The sequence below is a fragment of the Castor canadensis genome, chromosome 7 (assembly GCF_047511655.1).
Source record: "Castor canadensis chromosome 7, mCasCan1.hap1v2, whole genome shotgun sequence".
Taxonomy (NCBI): Eukaryota; Metazoa; Chordata; class Mammalia; order Rodentia; family Castoridae; genus Castor; species Castor canadensis.
The window spans coordinates 150,915,991-150,943,073 of NC_133392.1; the positions used below are offsets into that span (position 1 = coordinate 150,915,991).

Sequence of the window (27,083 nt, forward strand, 5' to 3'; positions counted from 1 at the left end):
CCATGAAAAAGATCACCTGATATTTTCATCTAAATCCAATTCTTGTTAGTCCTCTGGCTTGGAGGAAATCAGCCAGATTTCTCTAAATTACAAGATACTGGATTACAGTTGATTGTACAAATATCTTTTTTTTTTTTAGACAGGGTCTCAAAATAGGGACAGTCATTCCAACCTCAAAGGGCTGTCAGGAGGGCTAGAGAGACGCCTTCGTAAGCACATTATAAATGGTGGGGTTCAGGAGAAACATGGAGCATCCAGTGGAATGTCTGATGAAAAGCAGTATGTCACTCTCTAGACAGATGGAAACAAACCAACCAAAAACCCTAGGGTCTTATCACAATGACACCTTGGGAAGATAAGTCAGGAGTAGGACATGAAAACCCCTAAGTCCCTTGGCAGAGGTACCTTTCTGGAATCTCAAAGTTCAGGCCCGAGGCACAGCCACCCAGGAATTTATTATCCTGCCCCCATAACTTTGAGCTCCTCAAATCCCCATGAAGCCCAGGAATGATGTGGCTGTGGGGCTCCCCCTCCATAAATCAAGTTCTCCTTCTCCTGGCCTCAGACTGCAAACAAAAGGGTAGTCACGTATCCAAAGGTGGCATCTGCCTTTGACATGAAAGAACCTGAAAATACCAAGAGGACCAGTGCTCTAGAAATCTATCCTGTGCACACCCTTCCTTCATCTTAGGAGAAGTTAAAGGGAGAGTGATATCTTTCCATGACTTCAGCCAACCTGGGTGGCCCAAGAGGTCCCTGGGGACAGACTGGAGGAGCCTATTCCAGTGCTGGGTCAGCCCTATTGAAAAGTCAAGGTGACCTCTACCTTGGCACCAGTTGCCCCCAAGGCAGCCATGTGAACCATAGTATCTTAAATCAGCTGGCCCTACCCCATAGTGATTAAGGCAAGGAAACTATAGTTCAGACATAGAGAAGGACTAGTCCAAGGGCACATGACCTTGAGGGGAAGATTCAAGGTGAGCTCCAAGGATCCACTACACACACTGGCAGTGTAGCCATCCTGAGGAGGACTCCAGAAACTTATCCAACCAATTCTTCTGGCCAACCTAATTTCTCCAGAAGCATTTAAATGAGCTGTGTGGAGACCAGCCTATCAAAGGCACCCTTCCTTTGTCAAAGCGAGTGGGCAGAGAGGGCAAACCATCACTCCTGGGAACGTGGAACCTGCAAAGTCACTGCCCTACGTGAACACCTGGGGAGCCTCAAGAGAGCACAAAGTGACTTGGAAAACCAAAGCCACCACACACACAAGGTAATCAAGTCCCCCAAGTGAGGACCCACTTGGGACTGAGAGGACCCACGGAGGACGATGGGAAAAAGCAGTTCAGACGACTAAAATGGAACCGTAAAAAACCAAACCAAAGCTTTCTCGAAAGGCTGTTGTGGGGATTGAGACGATACGTCACAACACTTGACGCATAGTGGAGCTCAGAGGTTAATGAAGTCACCAAGGGCAGGGTGCCCTTCGCTGGGGTCACCCCTATCTAGAGCAGAGCTGCTGTACCGCAACTGTCCATCACCTGCCCATCTCCACCATTAGAGAAGGAATGACAACTTAAGTCATCTTTGTGTTCACGTCAGTTCATTCACCACCTGTCCCAATTTGCCCCAGGACTGAGGGGCAAATTTGCCCTCAGTTTTTATTTTAAAACCTGAACAGAGAGGAAAGACTAGCAAGTTTTCAGCAAGAAAGCGGTTAAAATCAGGGCTGGTATGGAAATGGGAAGACTCCGCCCCTTCTTGGCCTTAGCCCCACCCCCTTATAGCCCCACCTCCTTATGGAAGGAGAAGGACTCCTCCTCCTTCAGCCCGGAAGGTCACCTTGGGAACGCGCGAGGGCAAATGGGCATGCGCCTGCTGGCCGCTAATGCGCATGCTCGCTTTGGTTTGCTCGCGGTAACCGCCTTCCGCTCTGTGGCTCCCAGCAGATAGCGGGCCCTCGGGCGCAGGGGAAGCCGGCTTCGTGCCGCGGTGTTCGATGGGACGCCGGCGGAGAATGACCTCAGGGTTAAGGGGCGGGGCTGACGTCACGAGCGAAGATGGCGGCGGTGGTCGGCGTCTCCTTGAGGCGCTGGTTTCCAGCTACGACCCTTGGCGGAGCGTGCCTCCAGGTGAGCCCAGGATCCGGGGACAGCAACGGGGTGGCTCTCAGGTTACCGAGGAGTAACCTATAGTTGAGAGGACCCCGGAGAGGCGGAGGAAGCCGAGAACCAGGCCTCGGGGCGGGGTGGGACCTCCCACGGCGCAGTTTTGACTTTGGCTTAGAGCATCCCTGTCCGTTATCCTGAGCCTTGACACAGTTTGTGAGCCAGGGCGGAGCCGATTTTTTAAAGATAAAAAGAGAGAGAGAGATTCAGAGAAGGAACTTGACTTGTTCAAGGTCACATGGCAAGCGATGACAGTTGGCACCCGAATTCAACTCCAGATCCTTTTTCTGCCTTGCAGAAAAGGGAGACCTGTGACTTCGTCAGGGATGGGAGCTGTGGAGTGGGATTGGTAAAGCAAAGGATGTGCAGTGTGGAAGGAAGTCACCAGGCCCCAGGATGGAGGGAAGCACCCAGCCCCCTGCAGGATCAGGACCGCTCCGTGGGCGCCTGCAGGAAAGACTTAAAGCAGCGAACCTATTCTCCTTTAGGGCGTATTAATGCTGACCTCCGAGTTGGCATGGGATGACACAGGTACCCAGCTTGGCGCTGTTTTTATTACCCTACTAAATGTAAGTTATAGGTTTTCCCCAAACGCCTTGGGTCCTCAGGGCACTACATACTTATGAACTGCAGTCTAAATGGTACCACTGAAAAGAAGGCACCATTGCTGCTTAAGAGACCTAGGATACAAATCCTCCTCTGGACTTCTCAACAACCACTTTAAGGTGGGCAACAGGAACTCTGCCTCCTTTTTAGAGAGTTGAAAACAGACCCCAAAAAACCTTTCTGGGAGCTAGGCGAGTGGCTCAAGTGGTAGAGCACCTGCATAGCAAGTGTGAAGCCCTGAGTTCAAACCCCAGTACTGCCAAAAAGAAAGAAAAGCATTTGCTTGCTCAAAATATCATAAGCCAAGAACTCCTAGATCTGGAACCATTTTTAACAAAATACCTGAAAAACACCTTAGCACAGATCTTGGCACAAAAAGTAGTTCCTCACATGAGGAGTTCTGTCATCTAAAGTACCTGCTGTGGCTGTGTAACTCAGTATATTGTCTGAGCTCTAATCATAGCTCTCTCTAATGTGCTGTACATGAACCTGGACAAGTCATTCACTCTGCATTTCTTTCTGAAAAGGAGAATTAGAAAGAGAGGATGCCAAGATTGGGAGTGTGGCTCAAGTGGTAGAGCACCTGCACAATGCCCAGAGTTCAAACCCTAATACTGACAGAAAGAGAGAGAAAGAAGAATGCGTACCAGAGCCTCAGGCTGATGTCTTCTGAGCCTTCAATTAATGATTGGTAATGACCTTGTTTACTAGTTCCTTTCAGAGTTGCTGAGGAAGCAGTTAAGTTGTTAGAGCCTTACCAATGTGAGTGAGTTCTAAGGTTCAGGCCCCTCTTCCAGGAATGAATTGTAGAAAAGGCTAGTTTCCTGGGTTGGTATTGTGATTTCAGGCCTTTATCAGGCCTTCTGAGAGAAAAGAAAGAAAAGAGCCCTACACCCTATGGGAATGTGTACCTGTACCCACAAAAGCCACCTCAAAAGAATCCAGCAATGAGCTTGATGTGTTCCTGTGGGTAATAAGTTCACAATCTCGTGGCTGTCGTCTACACCACTCTGCCACAGTTCTGCAGGTATTTAACTGTAATGTATCAGCTGTTTATGATGCTTTATTTCTTCATATACTTGGTATTTATGTATTTACTTACTTATTTTGGCAGTACTGGGGTTTGAACTCAGGGCGTTGTACTTACAAGTGGTTGCTATACCACTTGAGACATGCCCACAGTGCTTGTTTCTTCATCTGGACTATGAACCCTCGTGGGCAAACACCACCTGCTTACAGTTGTGCATTTCATTACTCCTAGCACTGGCAGGGCTTAGGACATACATCTGCCAGTCAGAATAATACAGAGTCTGAAAATGTTGCCAGTATTGGGAAGCAGAGATTATTTTGGGGCTATGCTACTACCCTCCCCTTTACAGAGGAGGTAGAATCAGAGAGGTTAAGTAATTCGCTAAAGAACACACAGCTAGAAGTGGCAGAGCTTGGAATGAACCAACACCACTGTCACACTCCAGAAAAAAGCCTGCACCTTCTGTTTTAGGAAAGCTTATGTTCATACAGGCCTCCTGGCCTCTTCTCCATTTCCCCACCTTCCTCCTCTGCCTGCACATCCCTACTGCTTTATGGGGATCCAAGTCGGCTCTCTAAGGAAGCTTTCCTGTGGAAGTAATGACCAGCCTTCTTCATGATCCAGAATTCACCCTTCCCCCCTCTCCTCAGTCCACTTTAGTCCAGTTGTTGATTATCTTTTTATTTTTTATTTTTTTTAGCAGTACTGTGGTTTGCATTAAGGACCTCACGCTCGCTGGTCAAGCACTCTTACTGCTTGAGCTACACTGCCAGCCCAACTATGAACTTAATCTCATCTGAGATTTCCTAACAATGCATTCTGCCTTGAATACTTACTAATCTTCTTCCATTGTGGATTTTTGGTATAAATTCCAGGGCAGGTAATGAAGGAGGAATCCTCACACCCTGTCCACCTTCTTGCCTCTCCCCCATATTCTTCTTTTTTTCCTGTTACTGTGGGAGAACTAGCAAGGCTCCTCTGGCCAACCCTTCATGTCCCTGTCTCTCACTTCCTCAGAGGTAGCGCTTCACTAGCTCCCTTTCTCCCCTGAACAATTGGTTTGTCCACCTCTATGGAATCTTTATCCTCAGCACACAAGCATGCTATAGTTTTTCTGAAACATGTCCAGCTACCAGCCCATTTCTCAGTTCAGTTTTATAGGAGAACTCAAAACAGTTGTTTAAATTTACAAATTTCATCTCATCATCATCATCATTTCTCTAAAATTGCTTATGTCCAGATCACCAGTGACCTTTGCCATGTTGAATCCAGCAGTCAATCAGGAATGGTGGTGTAGGCCTATAATCCCAGCACTCAGAAGCTTGAGAGGAGGATGATGAGTTTAAGGCCAGCCTGGACTACATAGCGAAACTCTGTTTCAAAAAATGAACAAAAGAGCCCAGTGATCAGCTCTCACTTCTTGTGACACTTCTCTCTGCAGTATTTGTCACTCTCATTCACTCCTTCCTTGAAACACTTTCTCAACCAGAACATCCCAGTCACTGGGTGTGTTAGTCATCTTTTTGTTGCTATGACAAAATACCCAAAATGGACAACTTAAGGGAGGAAAGATTTTTGGGGCCTACACCTTGAGCCACTCAACCATCCCTGCTTTGTGAAGGGTTTTTTCGAGATAGGGTCTCCCAAACTATTTGCCCAGGATGGCTTTGAACCTCGATCATCCTGATCTCTGCCTCCTGAGTAGCTAGGATTACAGGTGTGAGCCTCCAGCACCCAACTAAGAAAGATTGGTTTTGGAGCATGGTTTCAGAGATTTTAGTCTGTGGTTGGCTGGCTGTAGGCTTGTGGTGAGGTAGAATATTATGGTGGCGGAAGAATATGGCACAATAAAGCTGCTCACTCATGGCTGTCAGGAAATGAGAAAAAGGGAGACAGACTGGGGACAAAATACACCTTTCAAAGCCACACTCCCTCCCACACACACCTGCTTCTCCAGTCAGGCCCTGATAGCCCATTCACTATGAACTTATCAGTGAATTAACCCATTGATGAAGTTAGTGCCCTCATGATCCATTCATCTCTCAGTGGTGCCACCAGCTGGAGACTAAGCCTTCAGTACATTTTTAGAGGACACTTTTTCTTTTAAATTTATCATTTTTACATGAGTGTACATTATTTGGGCCATTTCCCTCCACCCCCCCGCCAGGGGACACTTTATATCCAAACCTAACACCAGTTTTTCTTCCTTGTATTTTGAGCCATTCTTTCTAGCTCCTTTTGCCACTTTTGCCCCATCACCCCAACCTCAGCCCGGAGGCCTATTCTCTATAGAGTCTCCCTTGGGTTTTTTAGATACTGTCTGCCTATAAATACTAACTCTTAAAATTATGATGTGTCCAGTCCAAACCAGGCCCCAAACCCCAGGTGCACATGGCTTCTGGTTATGTTCTTACTTCTCCACATGGATGTCTGGTAACACATCTTAAACTGTGCTTGCCCCTCCCACTCTCACTCCTCCCCACCACACACACCTGTTATTCTCCTCCTATCTCAGCCCATGGCAACTTTGTCCTTCAGGTTGCTTAGACCAGAAACTTTAGAGTCATCCTTGACTCTACCTTACTCTCAGAACCAATCTGTGAGCAAGTACTGTCAGACCTATCTTTAAACCACTTCTCACTACCTTTACAGCTACCAACTTGGGTCAGGCCTTGCAATTCCTGTCTTCTATAGTTAGTTCTCAAAGAAGAAGTCAAAGTGATCCTTTCAAAATTTTCGTCTGATTATGTCACTTCTCTGCTGAAAACCTTCTAAGGTTCCTATCTTACTCAGGATGAAAGCTGACCCTCCTACAAGGACCCCATCAACTTCTAATATCTTCTATCCCTGTTATTCATTCTAGTCCGCCTACTGATCTTGTTGCTTCTCCAACACGTTCCCACCACAGGTTCTTTGTGCTCAGTGTCCCCATGCATGATTTGCTGATCCCTTAGATGTGTCTTTGGCCCGCCTCCTCACCTTCCTTCAGGTCTTTGCTCAGCTGTCACCTTTTTTTGGGAAATCTTTCCTGGTCACCTCATTTAGAACTTGTAGTGTCATAGCCAGGACCTCCCAGGGCCCTTCATTTTCCTTGTCACCATCTGACATACTGTAGATTTTATTCTTGCATTCTTCCGCCAACCACTGTGTAAGCTCCATGAGTTGGGATGTGTGTCAGTTTTATACTTGATTCCCCAAGGCCTAGAAAAGTTCTGGAACATAATAGACACTATAATTATATATTGAACAATTAAATAGATGTATGAAAGTGTATCTGAGCTGGCCATTATAGAAAATCATGCTGATGGAGTGATTATAGTTGTTCTTTGCATCTGTAGGGGGTAAGGCATTCTCTTGTGCTGCTGTATTTTGTGTTTGCATTTTCACCCTTGACATAGTGGCTAAAAGGTTGGATTTTACTAGATCACCTGTACCAAAAGCCCATGGGTAAATGCTTTGCACAGGCTAGTTGTTTTGATGCCAGTGTCTTCTCTGGTTGGAGTGTAGGCATGTGCCACCATGCCCAACTATATCACATTCTTGAAATGATAAAGTGATAGCAGTGGTGAGCAGATTAGTGGGTGCTATGGGTTAAGGAGCAAGGGAGGAAGGGTGGGAAGAAGTGGACATGGCTGTAAAAGGGCAGCACTTGGGATCTGGTGGTGATGCAGGTGTCCTGCATGGTGACTGTCAGTGCCAGAATTCTGGTTGTGAGTCTGTGCTGCCATTTTGCAGGATGTTTCCATTGCAGAAGACTAGGCGAGATCAGTATTAAATAATACTGCATGCATTGCAAATGCATGTAAATCTATGAGTATTTCAGAGTGAAAGGAGTTTTTAAAAAATTAAAAAGCAGGAAACTACAGACATGCAGTAACTTATGTGACTGTCAAGGTATTGTGAGTGAAAGATGCTAGACACGCAGAGCTGCCGTGATCGAAAGCAGGCAGGCGCTGGGCGTGGGGAAGGGATTTATGGTGCCAAAGCACAGAATCTTTTTGGATGGGTATGTTCTGTGATTCTGATAGACTTACACTGCTTTGCCACAACTCATCACATTATCGACTTAAAATCACTAACTTTTGTAATGAATTGAACCTTCTGAATCTAACCAAAAGAAAAAAGGTAGGCTAAGCAAGCAAAGTTGGTTAGACTAATACTTTGTTCTTTCCTCTTTTCACTTCCTCTTAAGTACCACAAGGTGGCATTAGCCAAATGTTTGTTTTACAAAATGTGGTTCCTAGAAAGGACTTTCCTTTTATTAATGGTTCTTACCCAGCTTGGTGATAGGTAAAACAGCTTTCGCCTTCAGTTTCATTTTCTTCATGTGTTTTCTTCTTCCCCTACTGATAGCTAAGGTTTACCTATTTTCAGGCAGTTTTTACCAACAAGTAACAATATCACTGTATTTTTTAATCAGTTAACTTTAGGAATTTTTACTTTCTTTGACAGCTTATAAAAAAAAGAATTAGCTGGCCTAAGATATGGGCTGCATTTTTCTTAGACAAGTTGAGGGTCAAGTGATGATCACCATTGGGAATGACAGATCTGCCCCCCCACACACAAACACATCCTTAGCAGGAGCTTGGCAAAACGTGTGGTTTCTGCCTTGTTTTGCCTGCTTAAATGGGAAAGGCCTTCAAAGACTGTGGCGTGGAAACAGCTTAGCTGCAGGTCAGCATTGTGAGTGAACGCCATATACAGAGGGATGTTTTGTGTTTCATACAGGTTGCACTCTTCAGCAACCTGTGCATTTAAATAAACCACATTTCTATGTCAGTCTAACACTCAGTTTTTTCTCTTTCTTCAACCTTTCCTAAACATGGGTTGATCTGCTATGTGCAAATGTAAACGATCCCCTCAAAGAACTTAGGACAGCCATGCACCAGTGGCTTCACACCTATAATCATAGATACTCAGGAGGCAGAGATCAGGAGGATCTCAGTTTGAAGCAAATAGTTCAAAATACCCTATCTCAAAAATACCTAACACAAAAAAAAGTCTGGTAGAGTGGCTCAAGGTGTAGGCCCTAAGTTCAGGCCCCAGTACTGCAAAAAAAAATAAATTAATTAAATTAAATGAATACGAGAACTTAGGACATAAAGAGAAGACGGCACCCAGAAAAGGCTGAAGATATTCCTAAGTCAGTTGGCCAGTGCAGCATATGGGAACATGGTTTCATGGATTCCAGAGTCAAGTGCTCACTCACCAGCTCTGTCATTGGGGCCATCACTTGTTCTTTGAGCTTCATTTGTTTTATCTTTAAAATGAAAATTTAGTGGAATAATTCAGCTAACTGATTTAATGCTACATTTGGCAATAACAAATAGAGACTTTAAAAATGAAAATGAAGCCAGATGTCACAGGTGGCTCACCCCTGTAATTCTATGCTTGGGAGGCTGAGATCAGGAAGATTGCAAATCAAGTCCTGCCTGGGCAAATAATTTGCAAAAACCCATCTCCAAAATAACCAAAGCAAAATGGACTGGAGGTGTGGCTCAAGCAGTAGATGGCCTGCTTTGTAAGCTCAAAGCCCTGAGTTCAAACTCTGGTAACACCAAAAAAAAAAAAGTGAAGATGAAGCAAAAGAATTTTAAAAAAAAGAAAAAATAAATAAAAAGCATTAAAGCTGGGTGCTGGTGATTCACGCCTGTAATCCTAGCTACTCAGGAGGCAGAGATTAGGAGAATTGCGATTCCAGGCCAGCCCAGGCAAATAGTTATTTTAGCAAGACCCTGTGTCAAAAGAACCCTTCACAGAAAACGGCTGGTGGAGTGGCTCAAGGTGTATGCCCTGAGTTCAAGCCCTAATACCACAAAAAAATAAAATAAAATAAATAGGGCTGAGGGCATGGCTCAAATAGTAGAGCACTTGCCTATCAAGCACAAGGCCCTGAGTTCAAACCTCAATACTGCCAAAGAAATAAAATGAGGATGAGCTGGGCATGGTGGTCTGTAATCCCAGCACTCACTGGTTGAGACCAGCCTGGGCTACTTATTGAAACCCTGCTCCCCATAAAGAGGGATAACAAGGATGAATTTAAGTATAAAATTTTTCACTTTGGTTTGGTTTGATTTTGCAGTGCTGGGGATGGAACCCAGGACTTTGTGCATGCTAGGCAAGCATTCTACCACTGAGCTACTCCCCTACCCAACACAACCCTTTCTGCAAAAGTGCTCTTTTGGGGAAGCTGCTGTGACTGAAGGAGGGAGGGGACTGAGGCCCACCCACTCACTTCATCTGGCCCACTTACTAGCAGCCCCTGTGGTGGCTCCAGGATGCCTTGGCACATGGTATGAGATCCATCGACATAAACTGCAAGTTCTGGGAGAGGTCATAGAGTCATAGGGAGCAGAACTCAGCTGTTCCTTAGATCTCTAAACTTACTTGTGTTAGGACACAGTATTTATCTTGTTTTCTGCCCTAGCTTTTTGTTTTGTGTTTTTCTTTTCTAATTATTTTTATCTGCCCTAATTTTAAAATCCCATTGTCTTATTTTGATAACTACAGTAGTTTTTTAACTGGTTTCTCCGATCTAGTCTGACAATTCTCTCTTCATAACTAGTGATATCTTCTCCCTGTCAAAAAACTACTGATTATGTCATTACCCTGATTATAATGTTTTGCTTTCTGGGTGTGGTGTCTCATGTCTGTACTCCCAACTGCTTGGGAGGCAGAGTTGGGGAGGATCATAGTTTGAGTCCAGCTTGGACAAAAAGTTAGCAAGACTCCATTTTAAGCAACAAGTTGATTGTGGTGGTGTGCACCTGTCTTCCCAGCTACTTGGGAGGCATAAATAGGAGAGGATCAAGGTCCAGGTTGGCCTGAATAAAAAGGCAAGACCCTGTTTGAAAAATAACTAAAGCCAAAAGGCCTGGAGATGTGATTCAAGTAGTAGAGTGCTTACCTAGGAAGCATGAGGCTCTGAGTTTAAACCCCAAGACTACCAAAAACTTAAGTGGGGGAGTGGGAGGGTGGCTCAAGTAGCAGTGTGCTTACCTAACAAATGCATGGCCCTGGGTTCAAATCCCAGTACCACCCAAAAAAAATTTTTTGGGCTGGCTTCTCATTGCTCTTAGAAAAAAAAAATGAAAACTCAACTTCTAAGTCATTGTTCACTTCCTCACATCTGCTACTCCCCCATCCATCCTCAGCCACCTGCCTCCAACTGGAGTCTGCTTAGGGCCTCACAGATGCACAGTGCCCTTCCACACACACAGAAGCCGTCAAGTGTGCTATTCCCTCAGCCTCTAATCTGAATCTGTTCATCTAACTCAGCTTAAACCACACTCCGAAGCCTCTGACCCAACCCTGGCCTAAGTCAACTGGGTTCACCCAGAGCTCTCTGTACCTTCTCACAAGGACCACTCTTTACACTGGACTGTGAATACTCAGTTGCACTCTTATTATTCATGAAATAAGTTCTGTGAATGCGAAGGTCTATTTTAATAAGTGCTATGTCACTAGCCCCCAGTACCATGTCTGGTATATCACAGGTGCTTAATATTTATTGCATATTGAATGGCTGTGCCTTTCCCAAGAATGCTGTGTATCAGTAATGTATGAGTTTATATCCAGTATTAGTTTTATCATTCTAGCTAAATGGAAAGAAGACTCTTGAACTTTTAATATTTTGTTTCTTTTCTTGAATTTTTTAAAATTTTAGGCCTGCCGAGGGGCCCAGACAGCTGCAGCCACAGCTCCTCGCATCAAGAAATTTGCCATTTACCGATGGGACCCAGACAAGCCTGGAGATAAACCTCATATGCAGACTTTTGAAGTTAATCTGAATAAGTAAGTATCTCTGTGCAAGCTAGGTATTAGACAAAGGAAAGGGGGTTTGTTATTGTTTTGTTTTGTTGTTTATGGTGCTGGACATTGATCCTAGGGACTGGTGCATGCTGAGCACACACCTGACCACTGAGCTGCATCCTCAGCCCAAAAGAGAGCCCTTGATTGTTTTTAGGGACATGCTTGTCAGTTATTAGGAAGCTTAAAAATCTGATACATCCAGTGGTCTGGAATCTGTCATCTGTTTTTAAAACAAGAATGAGGTGGGTACCTGACTCAGAAAGATAAAAACCAAGAAAAACAGCCTTTATAAAATCCCTTGCCTTCCTCCAAATTACAATGAGATATTTTTCTAGAAATACTGATGGACTTAACTTTATGCACAGTTTTTGAAGTCATTTAGCATATTACCTATTTTAAAATGCTAAATGTTTTGCTTACAGGATAGATAGATAGATAGGTAGCGGCCTGTGATAATGATGAACACCAGAAACTTGGCTGGGGTGGTGGCAGGATAGGATCATGATGTTTTAAATGATCTGAATATATGTATCAGTTTTCTATTGCTATTGGGGCAAATTACTACAAACTTAGTGAGTTCAACAACATAAATATATTACTTTACATTTTTGTAGGTCAGAAGACTGATATAGGCCTCAGACTAAAATTACAGTGTCAGGGTTGGGCGCCAGTGGCTACCACCTGTCATCCTAGCTACTTTGAAGGCTGAGATCAGGAGGACTGAGATTCAAGGCCAGCCCAGGCAAATAGTTCACAAGACCCATCTCTAAAATAAATGTTTTTTTTAAAAAAGCACAAGATGTCAGCAGGCTGCATTCCTTTCAGGAAACTAGGGGAAATTTTTCTGCTCATTCAGTCACTTGTAGTTGCAAGACCGACATCCTCATTTTCTTACTGTCTATAAGCTGAGGACCGTTCTCACCTTCTGGTGGCTGCCTCATTCCTGACTCATGCTCTTCAAAGCTACAACAACATGGCATCAAGTCTCTCATATCCCGTCTCTTAGAACCACTTTTCTTCATCTTCTACTTTCAAGGAGGTCCACAGGTAGCCAAAGGGAAAGAAGAATCTAGTGAGGTAGGCTGTCCTCCCATTGCTAACCCCATGCAACCAGAACTGTCCTCTGATCTATTTTATTTGTAAATGAGGTGTTTTTTTTAAATAAAAGCTTCTATGGCATCAAAATAGGTCTGAAAATCTCTAATACTCTTATGGCTTTTTTTTTTCTTCTGTGTAAACACATAAATGCTACTAACAAAGTAGAATTAATATATAATACTATTTAAATTGATGAAACTATAAAATACTTGACAACCAAAAACGCTTAGCAAAATTCTAAGAAATGGCAATTGTATAGGCCACATTTTCGGATCATAATCCAATAAAACCAAGAATCCATATTTAAAATAAAGGAAAGCCAGGTGCTGGTGACTTACATCTAGCTACTCAGGAGGCAGAGATATCAGGAGGATCGAGGATAGTTCTCAAAATCCTATCTCGAAAAAACCCATCATGAAAAAAGGGCTAGTGGTGTGGCTCAAGATGTAGTCTCTGATTTCAAACCCCAGTACTGCAAACAAACAAACAAACAAACAAACAAATAAATAAATAAATGCCCCTAACTGCTTAGGAATTAAAATACTCTCTTTTAAGTAACTATTTGATTCAAGAAAAAAATTAAAATACTGTCATATGCTTAGAAAATAGACATTGCAAATTAAAACTCACAATATGTGGCTAATACTGAAGGAAAATATTTTTTGAGTATTTTAAGTATTTAAAGAATAACAGTGTCCATGAGTAAAAAAGGCATATGTATCATCAGTGACTAAATGACTAATTTTGCTAAACCTCAGTCTAGAATAAAACTGGGAAAAAATGTTAGGGAATGATTGAGGTCTGTTCTGGTAATGGTAGAGTTATCTGTCATCAGACTAACCCCAAATAACAATTATGAACTGGACAGTGTATAAGAACCAGCTACCTGAGAGCACTGAAAGTGACCACAGTGGGTGGATACTGACCAGGAACTGCCACTGGAAGAATGGAAGGGCACTAGGTAAGCTGCATGGTTTTGTGTGAGGGCAAGCCCCAGCTGGTATGGGGAATGTAAAGACTAAAGTTAGGAAGCTTGAATGACCAGAGGAGACATTTTGGGACTACTACAACAACTGGAAAATAAGGGAAAAGTCCTGAAAAGAAGAGAGTCACGGAGGAGGAGCCCCAAATTCTATTTACAAACTCTGCCCAAAGCTTGAGTTCTGCCATGTTGATTGCCTGCTAAACAACAACAAAAACAAAAATTCCTCAGGAAAACAGAATGCATTCCCTATTTTCTGTTACTGTTATTTACAAGGTACAACATACAATCCAAACCTGCCATTTCTACAAACAAATGAGACGAGACTAGAGATGTGGCTCAAGTGATAAGAGTACCTGCTTTGCAAGCACAAAGCCGAGTTCAAACCCCAGATTCACCAAAAAAAAAAAAAAAAAAAAGTGAAACATGGTTCACACCTAAGTAAGAAGACAATGGAAGCTATTATGGATAGAATGTTTGTATCTCCCAAAATCTGTGTGCTCAATCCCTAACCCAATGCAGTGATATTTGGAGATGGGCCCTTTGGGAAGTGATCAGGGTTAGATGAGGTTATAAAGGGGGTTTCTTATGCTGGGCTTAGTTCCCTTATAAGAAGAAATATCAAAGAAAGATTTCCTCTGTCTTCTCAGCACACACACTGCAGAAAAGGCTGTTTGAGGACACTGAGAAGGTGGCCATCTGCAAGCCAGGAAGAGAGGAAGAGAGCCCTCAGAAACAACCATTCTAGTACCCTGATATTGGACTTCCAGCCCCCAGAACTGGAGAAAAATGTTTCTGCTTTTAGCCACTCAGTCTATGGTATTTCATTAGGGCATGTGGAGACCAGCCTTGAAGTGACCCAGCTGACAAAATTAGCAGACAAGGATTTTAAAGTAGTTATTAAATAATTAGGTTGACTGGACCCGGTAGCTCTCACCTGTAATACTAGCTACTCAGGAAGCAGAGATCAAGAGAACCATGGTTTGAAGCCAGTCTGGGCAAATGATTTGTGAGATCCTATCTGAAAAATACCCAACACAAAAAAGGTCTGGTAGAGTAGCTCAAGTGGTAGAGTGCCTGCCTAACAAGCATGAAGCCCTGAGTTCGAACCCTAGGACCACAAAAACAAACAAATAAATATCTTTTTTGGGTTAAGGAAAATACACTTATAATGAGATAGGAAATCTCAGCAGAGAATTAGAACTATTAAAAAGGCCAATGGAAAATCTAGAACTGAAAAATACACTACTGAAGTAGAAAATTTTCTGACTTACCTTAACCACAAATTGGAAAAGACAGTAGGAAGATGTTTTGAACTTGAAAATAAATCAAGACAAATTACCCATTCTTAAGAACAGAGTGGGGAAAAAGTTTTGAAAGAGAAAGATAGCACAGTGGTCTATGAGGAACAGCATCAAAAAGTCTAATGTGACAAATATGTTGGTGCATGCCTGTGATCCCAGCACACAGGAGCCTGAGGCAGGAGGATAGTGAGTTCAAGTCCAGCCTGGGCTACATAACTCCTATCTGGGAAAAAAAGAAAAAGAGGGCTGGCAGAGTAGTTCAAGCAATGAGAGCGCCTGCCTAGTAAGCATGAGGCCATGAGTTTAAACCCCAGTGCCACCAAAAAAAAAAAAAGGTCTTAATGCATATGTATTTAAATACTAGAAGAAGAAATAGGGAGAAGATGCAAAAAATACATTTGTATTGAAATACTAGAAGGAGAAATAGAGAGGGAGAAGATGCAAAAAAAATACATTTGAGTAACTAGTGGCTAAATATTTCCCAAGCTTATGAGAGACATGTTTAAAAAGCTTAGTGAAGGGACTGGAGGAGTGGTAGAGTACCTGCCTAGTAAGCCTGAAGCCCTGAGTTCAAACCCCAGTATTGAAAAAAAAAAAAAAAAAAGTGTAGTGAACCCTAAATAGGATAGTCCAGTTGCTAAAAACCAAAAATAAAGAGAAAATCTTAAAAAAAAAAAAAAAAGAGAAAATCTTGACAGCAGCCAGAGAAAACCACATAGTCCATACTAGAAATAATCTGAGCTGTTGCTGGCTTCTTGTCAGACACTGGAGGCCAAAAGACAGTAGAATAATGCCTCCAAAGTACTTAAAAAGAAACAGTCAGACATTTTCAGACAAATGAAAACTAAAGGCTTCATACCAGAAAACCTGTCCCTTATGAAATACTACAGGAAGTTATTCAGGCTGAAAATAATTAATACTCTGTTTCAGGGAAAGAGTGGAGAATACCAGGTATGGTAAATATAGTAGAACCTTGTCCTCTTAACTTCATTAATATTAATATGATTGTTTAGGATTGGTGAAGCAGTAGAGCGCCTGCCTAGGAAGTGTGAGGCCCTGAGTTCAAACCCCATTATTGCCAATCCATAAATAAATAAATAAAATTGATATGACTGTTTAAAAACAAAATTACAGCCAGGCACCAGTGGCTCACGCATGTAATCCTAGCTACTCAGGAGTCAGAGATCAGAAGGACCATTGCTGGAAGCCAGCCCTGGGCAAGTAGTTCATGAGACCCTATCTCAAAAAAAAACTCATTGCAAAAAAAAGGTTGGTGGAGGGCTGGAGGCCAATGGCTCAGGCCTGTAATCCTAGCTATTCAGGAGGCAGAGATCAGGAGATTTGCAGTTCAAAGCCAGCCCCAGGCAGATAACTTCACAATACCCTGTCTTGAAAAAACCCATTACAAAAAAGAGCTGGTGGTTCAAATGGTAAGAGCACCTGCCTAGCAAGCGTGAGATCCTGAGTTCAAACCCCAGTGCTGCAAAAATGTAAAAAAATATATAAGAAATAAGAAGGTAGTATGGGAAGGGAAACTGGATACTGTGGTATATATCTGTGATCTTAGCTACTTGAGAGGCTGATGTAGAAAGATCATGAATTTGAGACCAACCTAGGCAACATAGTGAGACCCTGACTCAAATACAAAAAAAGAAGAAGGCAGAGGGACTGAGGATGTAAGAATAAGAGTGAAAGCCCTAAGCTGTGAACCGGTGGCTCATACCTGTAATCCTAGCTACTCAGGAGGCAGAGACCAAGAGGATCACATTTTGAAGCCAGCCTGGTCAAATAGTGCAAGAGACCCTATCTCAAAATACCCAGCACAAAACAGGGCTGGCGGAATGGCTCAAGTGGTAGAGAGCCTATCTAACAAGATTGAGGCCCTGAATTCAAACTTCAGTACCACCAAAAAAAAAAAAAAAAAAAAAGACCCTGGTTGAAAGAAAAAGAATATAAAAAGATAACCATACAAGCCATACTATGCATAAGGCTATGGTAATCATGGTAATATCTGAAAAGATAGGCTTCAAACCAAAAGATATTAAAATAATTATAATGATAAAAGGATCCTCCTATTAGGAAGATGTAACAGTCATAACTGTGTGTGTGTCTAGTAACACAGCTTCGAAAATGGGCAGGACTGTCAGACATGGTACCTGATGTCTGTAATCCTACTTACTTGGGAGTTAGAGATCAGGAGCATTGATGTTCAAGCCCAGCCTACGCACAAGATAGCAAGACCCCATCTCAACGCACAACCTGGAGGTGATGGTGTGCACTCGCCATCCCAGCTATGTGAGAGGCATAAACAGGAGGATCGAAGTCTAGGCCAGTCAGGACAAAAATGGAGACCCTCACTGAAAAAAAGCAAAGCAAAAAGGGATGGAGGTGTGGATACAGTGGTAGAGTGCCTGCCTAGCAATCTCAAAGCACTGAGTTCAGACTCCAGTACCACCATAAACAAAACAAAACAAAAACACAAGCCTGAAATCCAGCTATGCAGAGCAGAAGCAGGCAGATCTTCCAGGCCAGCCCTGAGCAAAAGTAGGAGACCCTATCTGAAAAATAAACTAAACACAAGTGCTGGGGGCGTGGCTCACATGTTGGAAGACCCTAAGTTCAAAACCTCGTTACTGCAAAGAAAAAGAAAAGAAAAAATGCCCATGTGCACTAGAATGCCACAGTGATCTTTTAATCTCTGTGCCACATTTTCTTTTCTTCCGTTTTGTTTTGTACCACATTTTGTTAGATTATGTAATGAATCCCAGATCCAAAAAGTAAAACTAAAATTTGGAATAAATTGTTAGAGAAAAGTTTGGTTTGGTTTGGTTTTCAGTGGCGCTGTAGATTGAACTAACGGCCTCACTAAGCAAGTGCTTTACCACTTGAGCCATACTCTCAGTCCTCTTTGAGGAAACTTTAGAAAGAGCTTTAGAAGAACAACAAAACTGCCAGAGTGTGGAAGTTGTTTCCTAATCCACATATTTCCGCTATTTCTTTAGCTTTCTGTTTCCTAGAAATGTATGTGCAGTCACCATCAAAATAGAACTTTGTGATGGTTAAAACTTGTAATGTGACTGGGTGCTGTAGTGCAAGCCTATGATCTCTGCTACTCAGGAGGCAGAGGTAGTGGTGAGACTTTTGTCTCAAAAACAAAATATAAGCAAAAGGACTCAGGGCACAACTCAAGTGTTAAAGCACTTGCAAGCATGAAACCCTGGGTTCATTCCCCAGTTGGGCTGGGGGCAGAGATTAGTAACAATGTGAAAAATAAAACCTTAAAAAAATTCTGATTGTGATCCATGATCAACTGGGTCATATATCCAGGTGTCTTAGGACATATTATAATAAAGTAGGGAGGTTGAATTTGTATGAATAGGACCTTTTTTTTTTCTTTGTCAGCTGTGGTCCCATGGTGTTGGATGCTTTAATCAAAATTAAGAATGAAATTGATTCGACCTTGACCTTCCGAAGATCATGCAGAGAAGGTAAGTGCTTCATTCCGGTTAGGTTCCAGCCTGATGCTTAAGTTCTGGCTCTCCAGAGAGGCTTCACCTACCGACTCATGGAGATATCCTGGAGAGTAGTAACATCTCTGCCATGTGACCTGGCTGCATGTCATGAAATTTGAATTGTGATTCAGGTTTCCTTTGGGGGTTTTCCATCACATGGCTACTGCATCCCTGTTAGCTGCTGCGCACCTTGGGGACTAGTGAGGACAAGGAAGCTGGCCACATGCTGTGCTGTGCTCATTGCTGAGAAGGGGGCTGTGCTGTATCTACTGAGGCCAGCATACCTGCCCTTGTCACAGGGCAGCCCGTAGCTCCCAGCATTGCGTGTGCACAGATTGTTAGAACAGCACCCTCCACTGGGTGGTGCTGTGGGAGCCATTGAGATGGTGTAAAGACCAACATTTCCTACTTTAGTAGCTATGTATTCATTTTACAAATTAGAAAAATGAAATTACTGTTGATAGTGTAGCAAGGATACAAATGGTTTTTTAATACGAATTTAAGTAAAAATTGAATTGATTTAAAGAAAATTCCTCAAGTGGCAGAAATCCCATGCGGTAACATGAAGACTAACTGGCCTTGGAGGGAAGTATGTGAGCCAGATCTGTTCTGTGCACTACCTGAGGTGGGTAGGTGCTGTCGTTACCCTCGATGTACAGATGAGAAAACTGAGGTCAAGTTAAGGGACTTCTGCAAGGATGTGTAGTAAGTCAGGAGCTAGGAGTCAACCAAAGCCAGCAGACTGCAGGGCTTGGAAAACCTGGGACAAAACCAAAATGGAGGGTAGCTTGGTTCCACAAGTTCCTGGAACTAACCTTTTCCCAGTATAGCCTTCCAAAAAGGAAAAGCCAGAGTGGGTATCACAGGAAGTAAGTCCAGACTAAAAGAATTCTCATGTCAGAATCCTTGGTCAGCACCTTACCTCGCTTTGCTTTGCCATTCACCCGTGCTTTTCCTCCTTGGAAAATTAGTACTCAGTCAGCTCCTGAGGTGCAGAGCCCAGGACAACCAGCCTGTTAACTTGTTTTGTGGACACAATAGAATAGAGTTCTCTTGGTAGTCCGTGTGCATCCAGGCTTCAACCTAGAGATGAAACTGCACTGACCCCTTCACCAAGACATGTTGACTTGCTTTGGGCACTGTATCTATTAGAATTTGAGTTCAGGTAACAGTGCCTTTAAAAAAAGGTGGGCTTGGGCTGGTGGAGTAGTTCAAGTGGTAGAGTACCTGCCTAGTAAGCACAAGACCCTGAGTTCAAACCCCATTACCACAAAAAAAGGAAGGCCAATTTTTCTGTAAAACCATACTGCTACTTTATGGAGCTAGAACTGGTGTGGGAAGCCCATGGGGCCAGCAGCGCCCCAGGGCCCTCCAGACCTGCAGAGCCATCCAAAGAGTGTGTTCTAACCTCAAGGTTGCCTCCTGGTCACAAAATGGTTTTTGGAGCTCCAGATATTAGATCCACATTGTAGGTGGGAAGGAGGAGGAAATAGAGAAAAGGCAACAGGTATACTCCATGTCAGTGCTGCTCCTGGTGGTAGAGCAGCCATGGCCCAGAAGAAAGGAGTGGGGAGTGTGACTGAATCACCTGGGTTTCTCTCAGGTATCTGTGGCTCTTGTGCGATGAACATCAATGGAGACAACACTCTAGCATGCACCCGGAGGATCGACACAAACCTCAACAAAGTCTCTAAGATCTACCCTCTTCCACACATGTATGTGATGAAGGACCTCGTTCCCGTGAGTTTCCGCAACTCTCCCATGTGTTGCAGGTGGTTCCTGCATGAGTGTGGTCAATCCGTTCTTCAAGGCAGGCTGGTTTAGGGTGTTTACAGCTACTCTTGTGGACATGGTAGAACAATTGGACAGGGCTGTCCCCCTCTGTCATGGCAAGAGGAGGACTACACGTCTCCAGGAGCATAGGGAAGCCCCCAGGCCTGTGTGTGTTTGTGAAGAATTTGAATAGCAGAAGATGAACACCTAGAGAATCTTCCCACAGCTCATTTGGTAAGGTCTGTTTGGGAATAACAGAGCATGGAATTTCAGACTTGGAGTAGCCCCAAGAGTGAAGGATTTGGCCATAACTACAAAGAATTTGTGCGGAAAATGCCAACTGGGAAAGCAGCGGTTTCTTATGAGTTTGGCTCCAATCCCCTCCTCTGTTCGACCACCTCCCCTTACTTGTTTTCCAGGGCAGGCAGGGAGAAAGGACTCAGGTGGAAACACTGCCAGCTGGATGAGAGAAAGGTTTTCTAACCTAGCTTAGCATTGGACTACTTCCTGTTTCTCATCCTTGCATGTGTCCCTGCCCAGGAAGAGCATGGCTTCTGTCTGTTGTAGGGCAGAAAAGTGGGCAGGTCCACAAAACAGGGCTGGTGGGAAGCTGAGGCAGTGGTGGAATCTGATCCTTTTCTTCTTCCTCTTCTCATAACCTCAGGATATGAGCAACTTCTATGCACAGTACAAGTCCATCGAGCCCTATCTGAAGAAGAGGGACGAATCCCAGGAAGGCAAGCAGCAGTATCTGCAGTCCATAGAAGAACGGGATAAACTGGTCAGGAGTTCCTTCTTACTGGCTTTGTTTGGGGGGGCTCATGGCAGAGATGTTTGCTGGGGGTGGGAGGAACAGCATGAGATGATGCAGACCATTTAGAATACTCTGGAAAAGAACTTTGAGAGCATTTGGCCCCAGGGTTGGACACCCACCTCTCAGGACCAGATGCTCAGTGTGAACCCATGAGGGCCCAGAGCCATCCAAGAAGCCGGCACTTAGGCCCTGACTCGAGGGTCAAGTTGTTGCCATGCCACCAGACCTAGAAGAAGCCCAGAAGTTGGCAGTTAGAGCAGAGCTGATCTCTCGCTGTGGGAAAAATGGCATGTGCTGGCCATTTGCAATCTTAACCACCACCACCACCACCTCACATGTGGGAGTGAGACAGTAAAGGCCGAAGTGGACCTAAAGCCGGGCTCTTCTGTCCTCACTCAACACCTCTAGTGACCAGTGTGATTGGCTCAGGGTTTTCACTCCCCTGGAGTTGATTCCTGTATTCATCCTAGAAAATCTTCAAGTAGAGGTGCCACCATCAAGTTTTCAGTCTGTTCTTCTCATGTACTGCTTTTACCTCCTCTGAAAAATCTCCGATTGGCTGCTCACTGAAAAGGAGGAGGTGGGAGGGGCTTCAGGGGCAAGGCCCAGCACTGCCTCACAGTCTGAACTTGGTACATTCTTCCCATACCACACTTTCCTACAATTGTTCACATGTTCCCATGGTGGACCAAGCACACTTAGGGCCTGTTTCCTCTGAACCCCTACACTGTGGCACTTATCAGTGAATATTAGTTGTGTCAATGAATCAATGAATTCTGCCTTGTGGGTCTTGAGGATTATTTAGCCTTCTCTTTAAAATGTTAAGGAGAGTCCTAGAGAACAAACTAGTCTGTCATGGGGACAGTGAGGATCATCAGTACAGTGACATTGGGAGTCCAAGTGAGCTTACTGCTCCATGTCTCATGTGGTAACATAGCTCTGTCCACCACCATTTCTAACTCCTACTCCTCATCTCATGTTCCAGGCTAGGCAGGCTTGGCCCACACTAGTGAGTATCCTATCCCCTTGAGGTGGTGATGTTAGGAAATGAACGCCACCGAACATGTTTTCTAGATAATAGACATTTACTCATTTAAATACTAAATATTGGCCAGGCATCGAGATTTACGCCTATAACCCTAGCTACTCTAGGTGTAGAGGTTTCTAGGATTGAGATTCAAGGCCAGCTCTGCAAAAAAAAAAAAAATTACTGAGATCCCATCTTGATTAATAAGCAAGGCATGGTGGTGTACATCTTCAATCCCACTACATGGGAGGCCAAAGGTAGGAGGATTGGAGTGTAAAGCTGACCCTAGGCAAAATTGCAAAACCCTGTCTGAAAAATAACTAAAGCAAAACAGGTTGGAGAACCTGCTTAGCAAGCATAAAGCCCTGAGTTCAAACCCCAATACTGCCAAAAAATCTTTTTAAATACCAAACACTATAAGCATTTTTGCTTCCTTAAATTAATATGCTGAACTTCAAAAATAATTGGAAGAAACACTTGAACCACTCTGCCAGCCCTATTTTTTATTGGGTTTTTCGAGATAGGGTCTGTTGAACCATTTGCCCAGGTTGGCTTTAAACCACGATCCTCCTGATCTCTGCCTCCTGAGTAGCTAGGATTACAGACGTGAGCCACTGGCGCCCGGCTCTGAACTCTTGACTGCGTGCTAAGTAGCATATTGTTTCATGTCCTTGTTGATTTCTTTGTCTAGATAAGTGAGGGGGGACTGGAGGTGGGGCTCAGACAGTAAAGCACCTGCTTTGTAGTTGTGAAGCCCTGAATTCAATCCCCAGCCCCACCAAAAAGAATAAGTAAACAAAAATTAAAATGAAAGAATTTAAAGATAAGCAAAGTGTTATTGTTTCTGGAAAGGTAAGTGCATTGTAGGTGAACTTTAATACCCCTGGGCTCTAACAAATTAAATGTTTACATTTGACTTTTTTTTATAAATCTGATAAGTCTCCAAACCTGCCTTTGGATTTTGCCAAGAAAACTCATAGGCATGTGGGCATTTTGTCAGGCACTGGCTCCCTGGGCCCTGACCCCTTCTTCTCCACACAGGACGGGCTGTATGAGTGCATCCTCTGTGCCTGCTGCAGCACCAGCTGCCCCAGCTACTGGTGGAATGGGGACAAGTACCTGGGCCCTGCAGTCCTTATGCAGGTGAGGCACTCCCTAACTGCTCCCTCACTTGAGAAACTCAAAGTCCAGTAGCCAGATGTCTAAGAGGATAATGAACTGTTGCAGGGTGGTCATTCTGAGGGGGTGATGGTGTCCTTCACTGGCAAGCAGTACAAACATGGTCATCGGTTACATTGGTTCTCTTGGCTGCACTTCAACATACCTTTGTAGCAGTGTGGTGAGGATCACCTTAAGGAGTGGACATGCTCTCTAGCAAGCCATTCCTTGCAGACCTGCACTGTATTTCTGGGCTGGTGACTGCAACAGTCCACTTACCTGAGCCTATCAACAGCTGTCCCATCTCCCACTCACAGGGCTTTCGATGTGCACGCAGGAAAGGCAGCTGCCCAGCTGTAAGGCAGAAAGCTGTCTTCAGGTCAAGAAAAGCCTAGGTTTAAGGCTGCTTAGAAAGAAAGTGGTGTTGTTTATCAGTGTGTGTCACCATATGTACAGGTCACTGCAAAGAAAGTCACTTGGTTCCCGGAAAGCTTGTGCTTTTCACAGACTCTTAAGCCACTCGAAAGACAACTTCACATTTTTCACTTTCCCACAAAAAGGAAGTTATATGACTTTTGACCACAAAAACAGTGTTGATTCCTGTCCATGTACAGACTGAATAGTCAGTCAGGTGCACTCACACTTGTCACTTGCACCTGAGGATCTGAGTTGTCTAACAGTGCGGGTCTCTCAGCAGTGCTGCTGGAACAGCCCAAGGTCACATGGTTGAGTCATTTTTAGCTTTCTGATCTCAGGCTGCCAGAGGGCATTTATGAGTTGAAAGATCAAGGGATTGAAGGTGTGGTTCAAGTGGTAGAGCACCTACTTAGCAAGCAAGGCTAAGTTCAACCCCCAGTACTGGCAAAAATAAATAAATAAAAGGAAAGAAAATGAGGGGTGGAAGGGAAGAGGGACAAATACTATCTCTAGGCAGGTCTATCAAGCATCAGTTTACTCAGTGACAGTGAGAATCTTTCCCAGGTAGGTGCTGTGAAGACAGGTAAAAAGACCAGGAGATATACCCCAACTTTGCTAATTATAATCTGGGCGGGATGCCATTGAGCAACAAGAAATGATTAGGAAACGATGCCCAGTACGTAATTAAGTACCAAGGTGCCAAGAGGAGTGTGGATCAAAGGCTCGCAAGGATCACGAGTCAAGCAGAAATTATAAAAGAATTGGGAACCTTTCTTGAAAGATGGGCAAGAACTAAAGAGGACAACAACCAAGTGTCTGTGTGAAAGGATCCCTTTCCTCTGCACTCCCAGGGCTTTGCATGAGCCCAAGTGCTGCTCTGGCCCAGTAGCTTGGTAGCTCCCCTGACATAGCCCTGCTTTCCTAGGCCTACCGCTGGATGATCGACTCTAGAGATGAGTTCACAGAGGAACGCCTGGCCAAGCTGCAGGACCCCTTCTCTCTGTACCGCTGCCACACCATCATGAACTGCACACTGACCTGTCCCAAGGTACACAGGGCTCGTGGCCCTCAACCCTGCTCAGAAGTGTCATTCCAGGAGTGGCCTGTGCTCACGCAAGGCAGTTGGTGATTTGAGATGGAGAGAATCAGTATACCTGTGGGAGCTTGGGACTAGTTTGCCTCTTAGTTGCAGACTCCTTCAGGCCTTTTCAGGGGTAGGCTTTGCTTGTAGGAGACACATTGGAAGATGAACTTGCCAGAAACAGGCAGCTGTGGGCACTAGAGTCCCACCCTCCCTGGCTCCCCCTCCAGCAGCCAGCTCATTCTTTCTGCTCTGTGGTGCTTTTTTTGAACTCTGGCCTCTAGGCCTTTACTCCCTCTTCCTGCTTACAATGGCTGCTACCACACACCCTCCCTTAGCTTCAGCCTCTGCCTGTCCTCATGTATTTTAGAGAGTATTCAATATCAATCTATGAAGAATCTTTTCTCTTTCTCTTACAAGATCTTTCCTTTTTCTTTTCTCTTTTCTCTTTCTCCTTTCTTTGCACAGTGTTTTAATTTCAAGGATAGTTGCCCTTCTAACATGAGAGGACACTTCCCTAACCTCAGATAAGTCCTTGATTAATTTTGCCACACCTTGCTTGTCTTCCTCCCAACTTCCACAAGGCTTGCATTCAGTCTGATAACCATTGAGCCTCTTGCAAAACAGATGTCTCATCTGCCAGGGCCAGACTATAGCCAAGGCAGTGGTACTGGCCAGTAGATCTCATCATGGTGTTTATGAAGGGTTAACAGGGTCATTTCTTCCACATGCTGTAGAGCGCTTGGATATGCTCATTTCTGCCACTGCTGATTTACTAATCATGATAGTGGCCTGAGAGAATTAGAGCTGTGTGGCTAATGTTGACATTGGTTTGCCCTGGGCAGGGTGAGCCACGCCAGAAGACATTCAACGTGGCAGGACTTCTGCCAGAGAGCTGCCCATGTTTAAATGTCTAAAAGGAGCACTTATCCCAGTTTTTGACTTGCCAAAACTTAATCTGACACATCTTTGACTGAACCAGGGGCCAGAGGTTCACCAGAGTTCTCCCATTCCCCTTCTGTTACCATTTCCTACTGATTCTCTTCTCTTTTTTCAAGGGTCTGAATCCAGGGAAAGCTATTGCAGAAATCAAGAAAATGATGGCAGCCTATAAGGAGAAGAGAGCCTCAATGTAACTCTCCAGCTGAACACAGCGCACAACCAGCTCAGAGCTGGACTAACTTGAATTCTTTCAGAGGTCCTGATTGCCCATGAATACAGTATGTGTAACAAAAACGCTAAATAAACAAATGGAATTCTACTTTATTAACAAAGAGTAAGCCTGTGCCATTTCCCTGCTGCTAAGGGCTGCAAAGGTTCTTGTCCTAGAAGGAAGACAGGTCTCCAGCATGGGGGGTGGAATTGGTACTAATAGGAATGAGGGCTCAGGAGGTGCTCACAGCTTTGCCAGTCACCTGAGACAAATTCCTTTGCTTTGGCCCCTATTTGCCCATCTGTAAAGTGATCATAACTGTTCCTGGTTGGAGAACGCCTGCCACAGGGTCAGAGCGCTCATTAAACATTGGCTAGGAGGAGTGTGTTTTTGTGGGTTTCAGGGTTAGAATTGTTCCAAACTGAATCCTGGTAAGTGCCCGAATGTCACGGAAGCGAGCTTTCAGATTCCTCTAGTGCAGAGCAGTGGCCCAGATCAGCTGTGAACCCACCAGTTCCACAAGTGACTTCTAGGGACTTTTCACTGCAAACACTGATTGCCTACCACACTGCCTTGGCTCTGATGCTTACCATGCAGACAATAACATTGAAGAAAACAAGAAGTGGGAAGCAGGGAGACACAGGCAGAAGGATCTTGAGCTCAAGGCCAGCTGGGGCTACATAGTAAGACACTGTCTCCAACCAAAAAAAATGTGAGAAGTAAAAGGTGGAAACTCCTCCAAACTCCCCAAGTCGCGCATCCCCGGTTGACGGTAGGCACATTTCCTTCCAGATCTTTATGTTACTACAAATGCCTGGAATACGTAAAACCCCCTTCAAAAACAGAGCACAACTTTATCCTATAGCAGCTTTCTATTTTTACCCCGTACATAGGTATGTCAGTGCCGATAGAGAAGTGCGCGTGAGTGTGCACGTGTGCGTGAGTGTGCACACGTACGTATGAGACTTAGCTTATACCTTAACCTTCATAACTGTTGCTTAAGTGCTCTAACATATCTGTTAAGAATTCCAGGAGGCCATTGCTTTGAACCAGGCTCCTGTGCTGGGCCTCAACGGACCGGGCTAAAAACTAAAGCAGAGCTGCCCGTGCTGAAGTCCCACTTACCAGAATGAAAGCCTGCTATCTGA

The 27,083-nt window shown here is 44.2% G+C and overlaps 1 protein-coding gene across 1 annotated transcript; it reads left to right on the forward strand.

Moving 5' to 3' along the window:
• Positions 1-1,975: 1,975 nt before the first annotated feature.
• Sdhb (succinate dehydrogenase complex iron sulfur subunit B) lies at positions 1,976-26,056 on the forward strand. The gene is made up of 8 exons (XM_020168867.2): positions 1,976-2,132; positions 11,471-11,598; positions 18,403-18,488; positions 20,116-20,252; positions 20,950-21,066; positions 23,168-23,269; positions 24,627-24,749; positions 25,841-26,056. The coding sequence occupies exons 1-8, from the start codon at positions 2,061-2,063 to the stop codon at positions 25,916-25,918; spliced, it is 843 nt and encodes a 280-aa protein (XP_020024456.1). The 5' UTR covers positions 1,976-2,060; the 3' UTR covers positions 25,919-26,056.
• The last annotated feature ends 1,027 nt before the right edge of the window (positions 26,057-27,083 follow it).

Coding starts and splice junctions, on each gene's coding strand:
- Sdhb (XM_020168867.2), top strand. CDS start 2,061: ATGGCGGCGGTGGTCGGCGTCTCCTTGAGGCGCTGGTTTCCAGCTACG. Junction 21,067..23,167: donor TAGAAGAACGGGATAAACTG/GTCAGGAGTTCC, acceptor TTCTCCACACAG/GACGGGCTGTATGAGTGCAT. Junction 23,270..24,626: donor GCCCTGCAGTCCTTATGCAG/GTGAGGCACTCC, acceptor CTGCTTTCCTAG/GCCTACCGCTGGATGATCGA.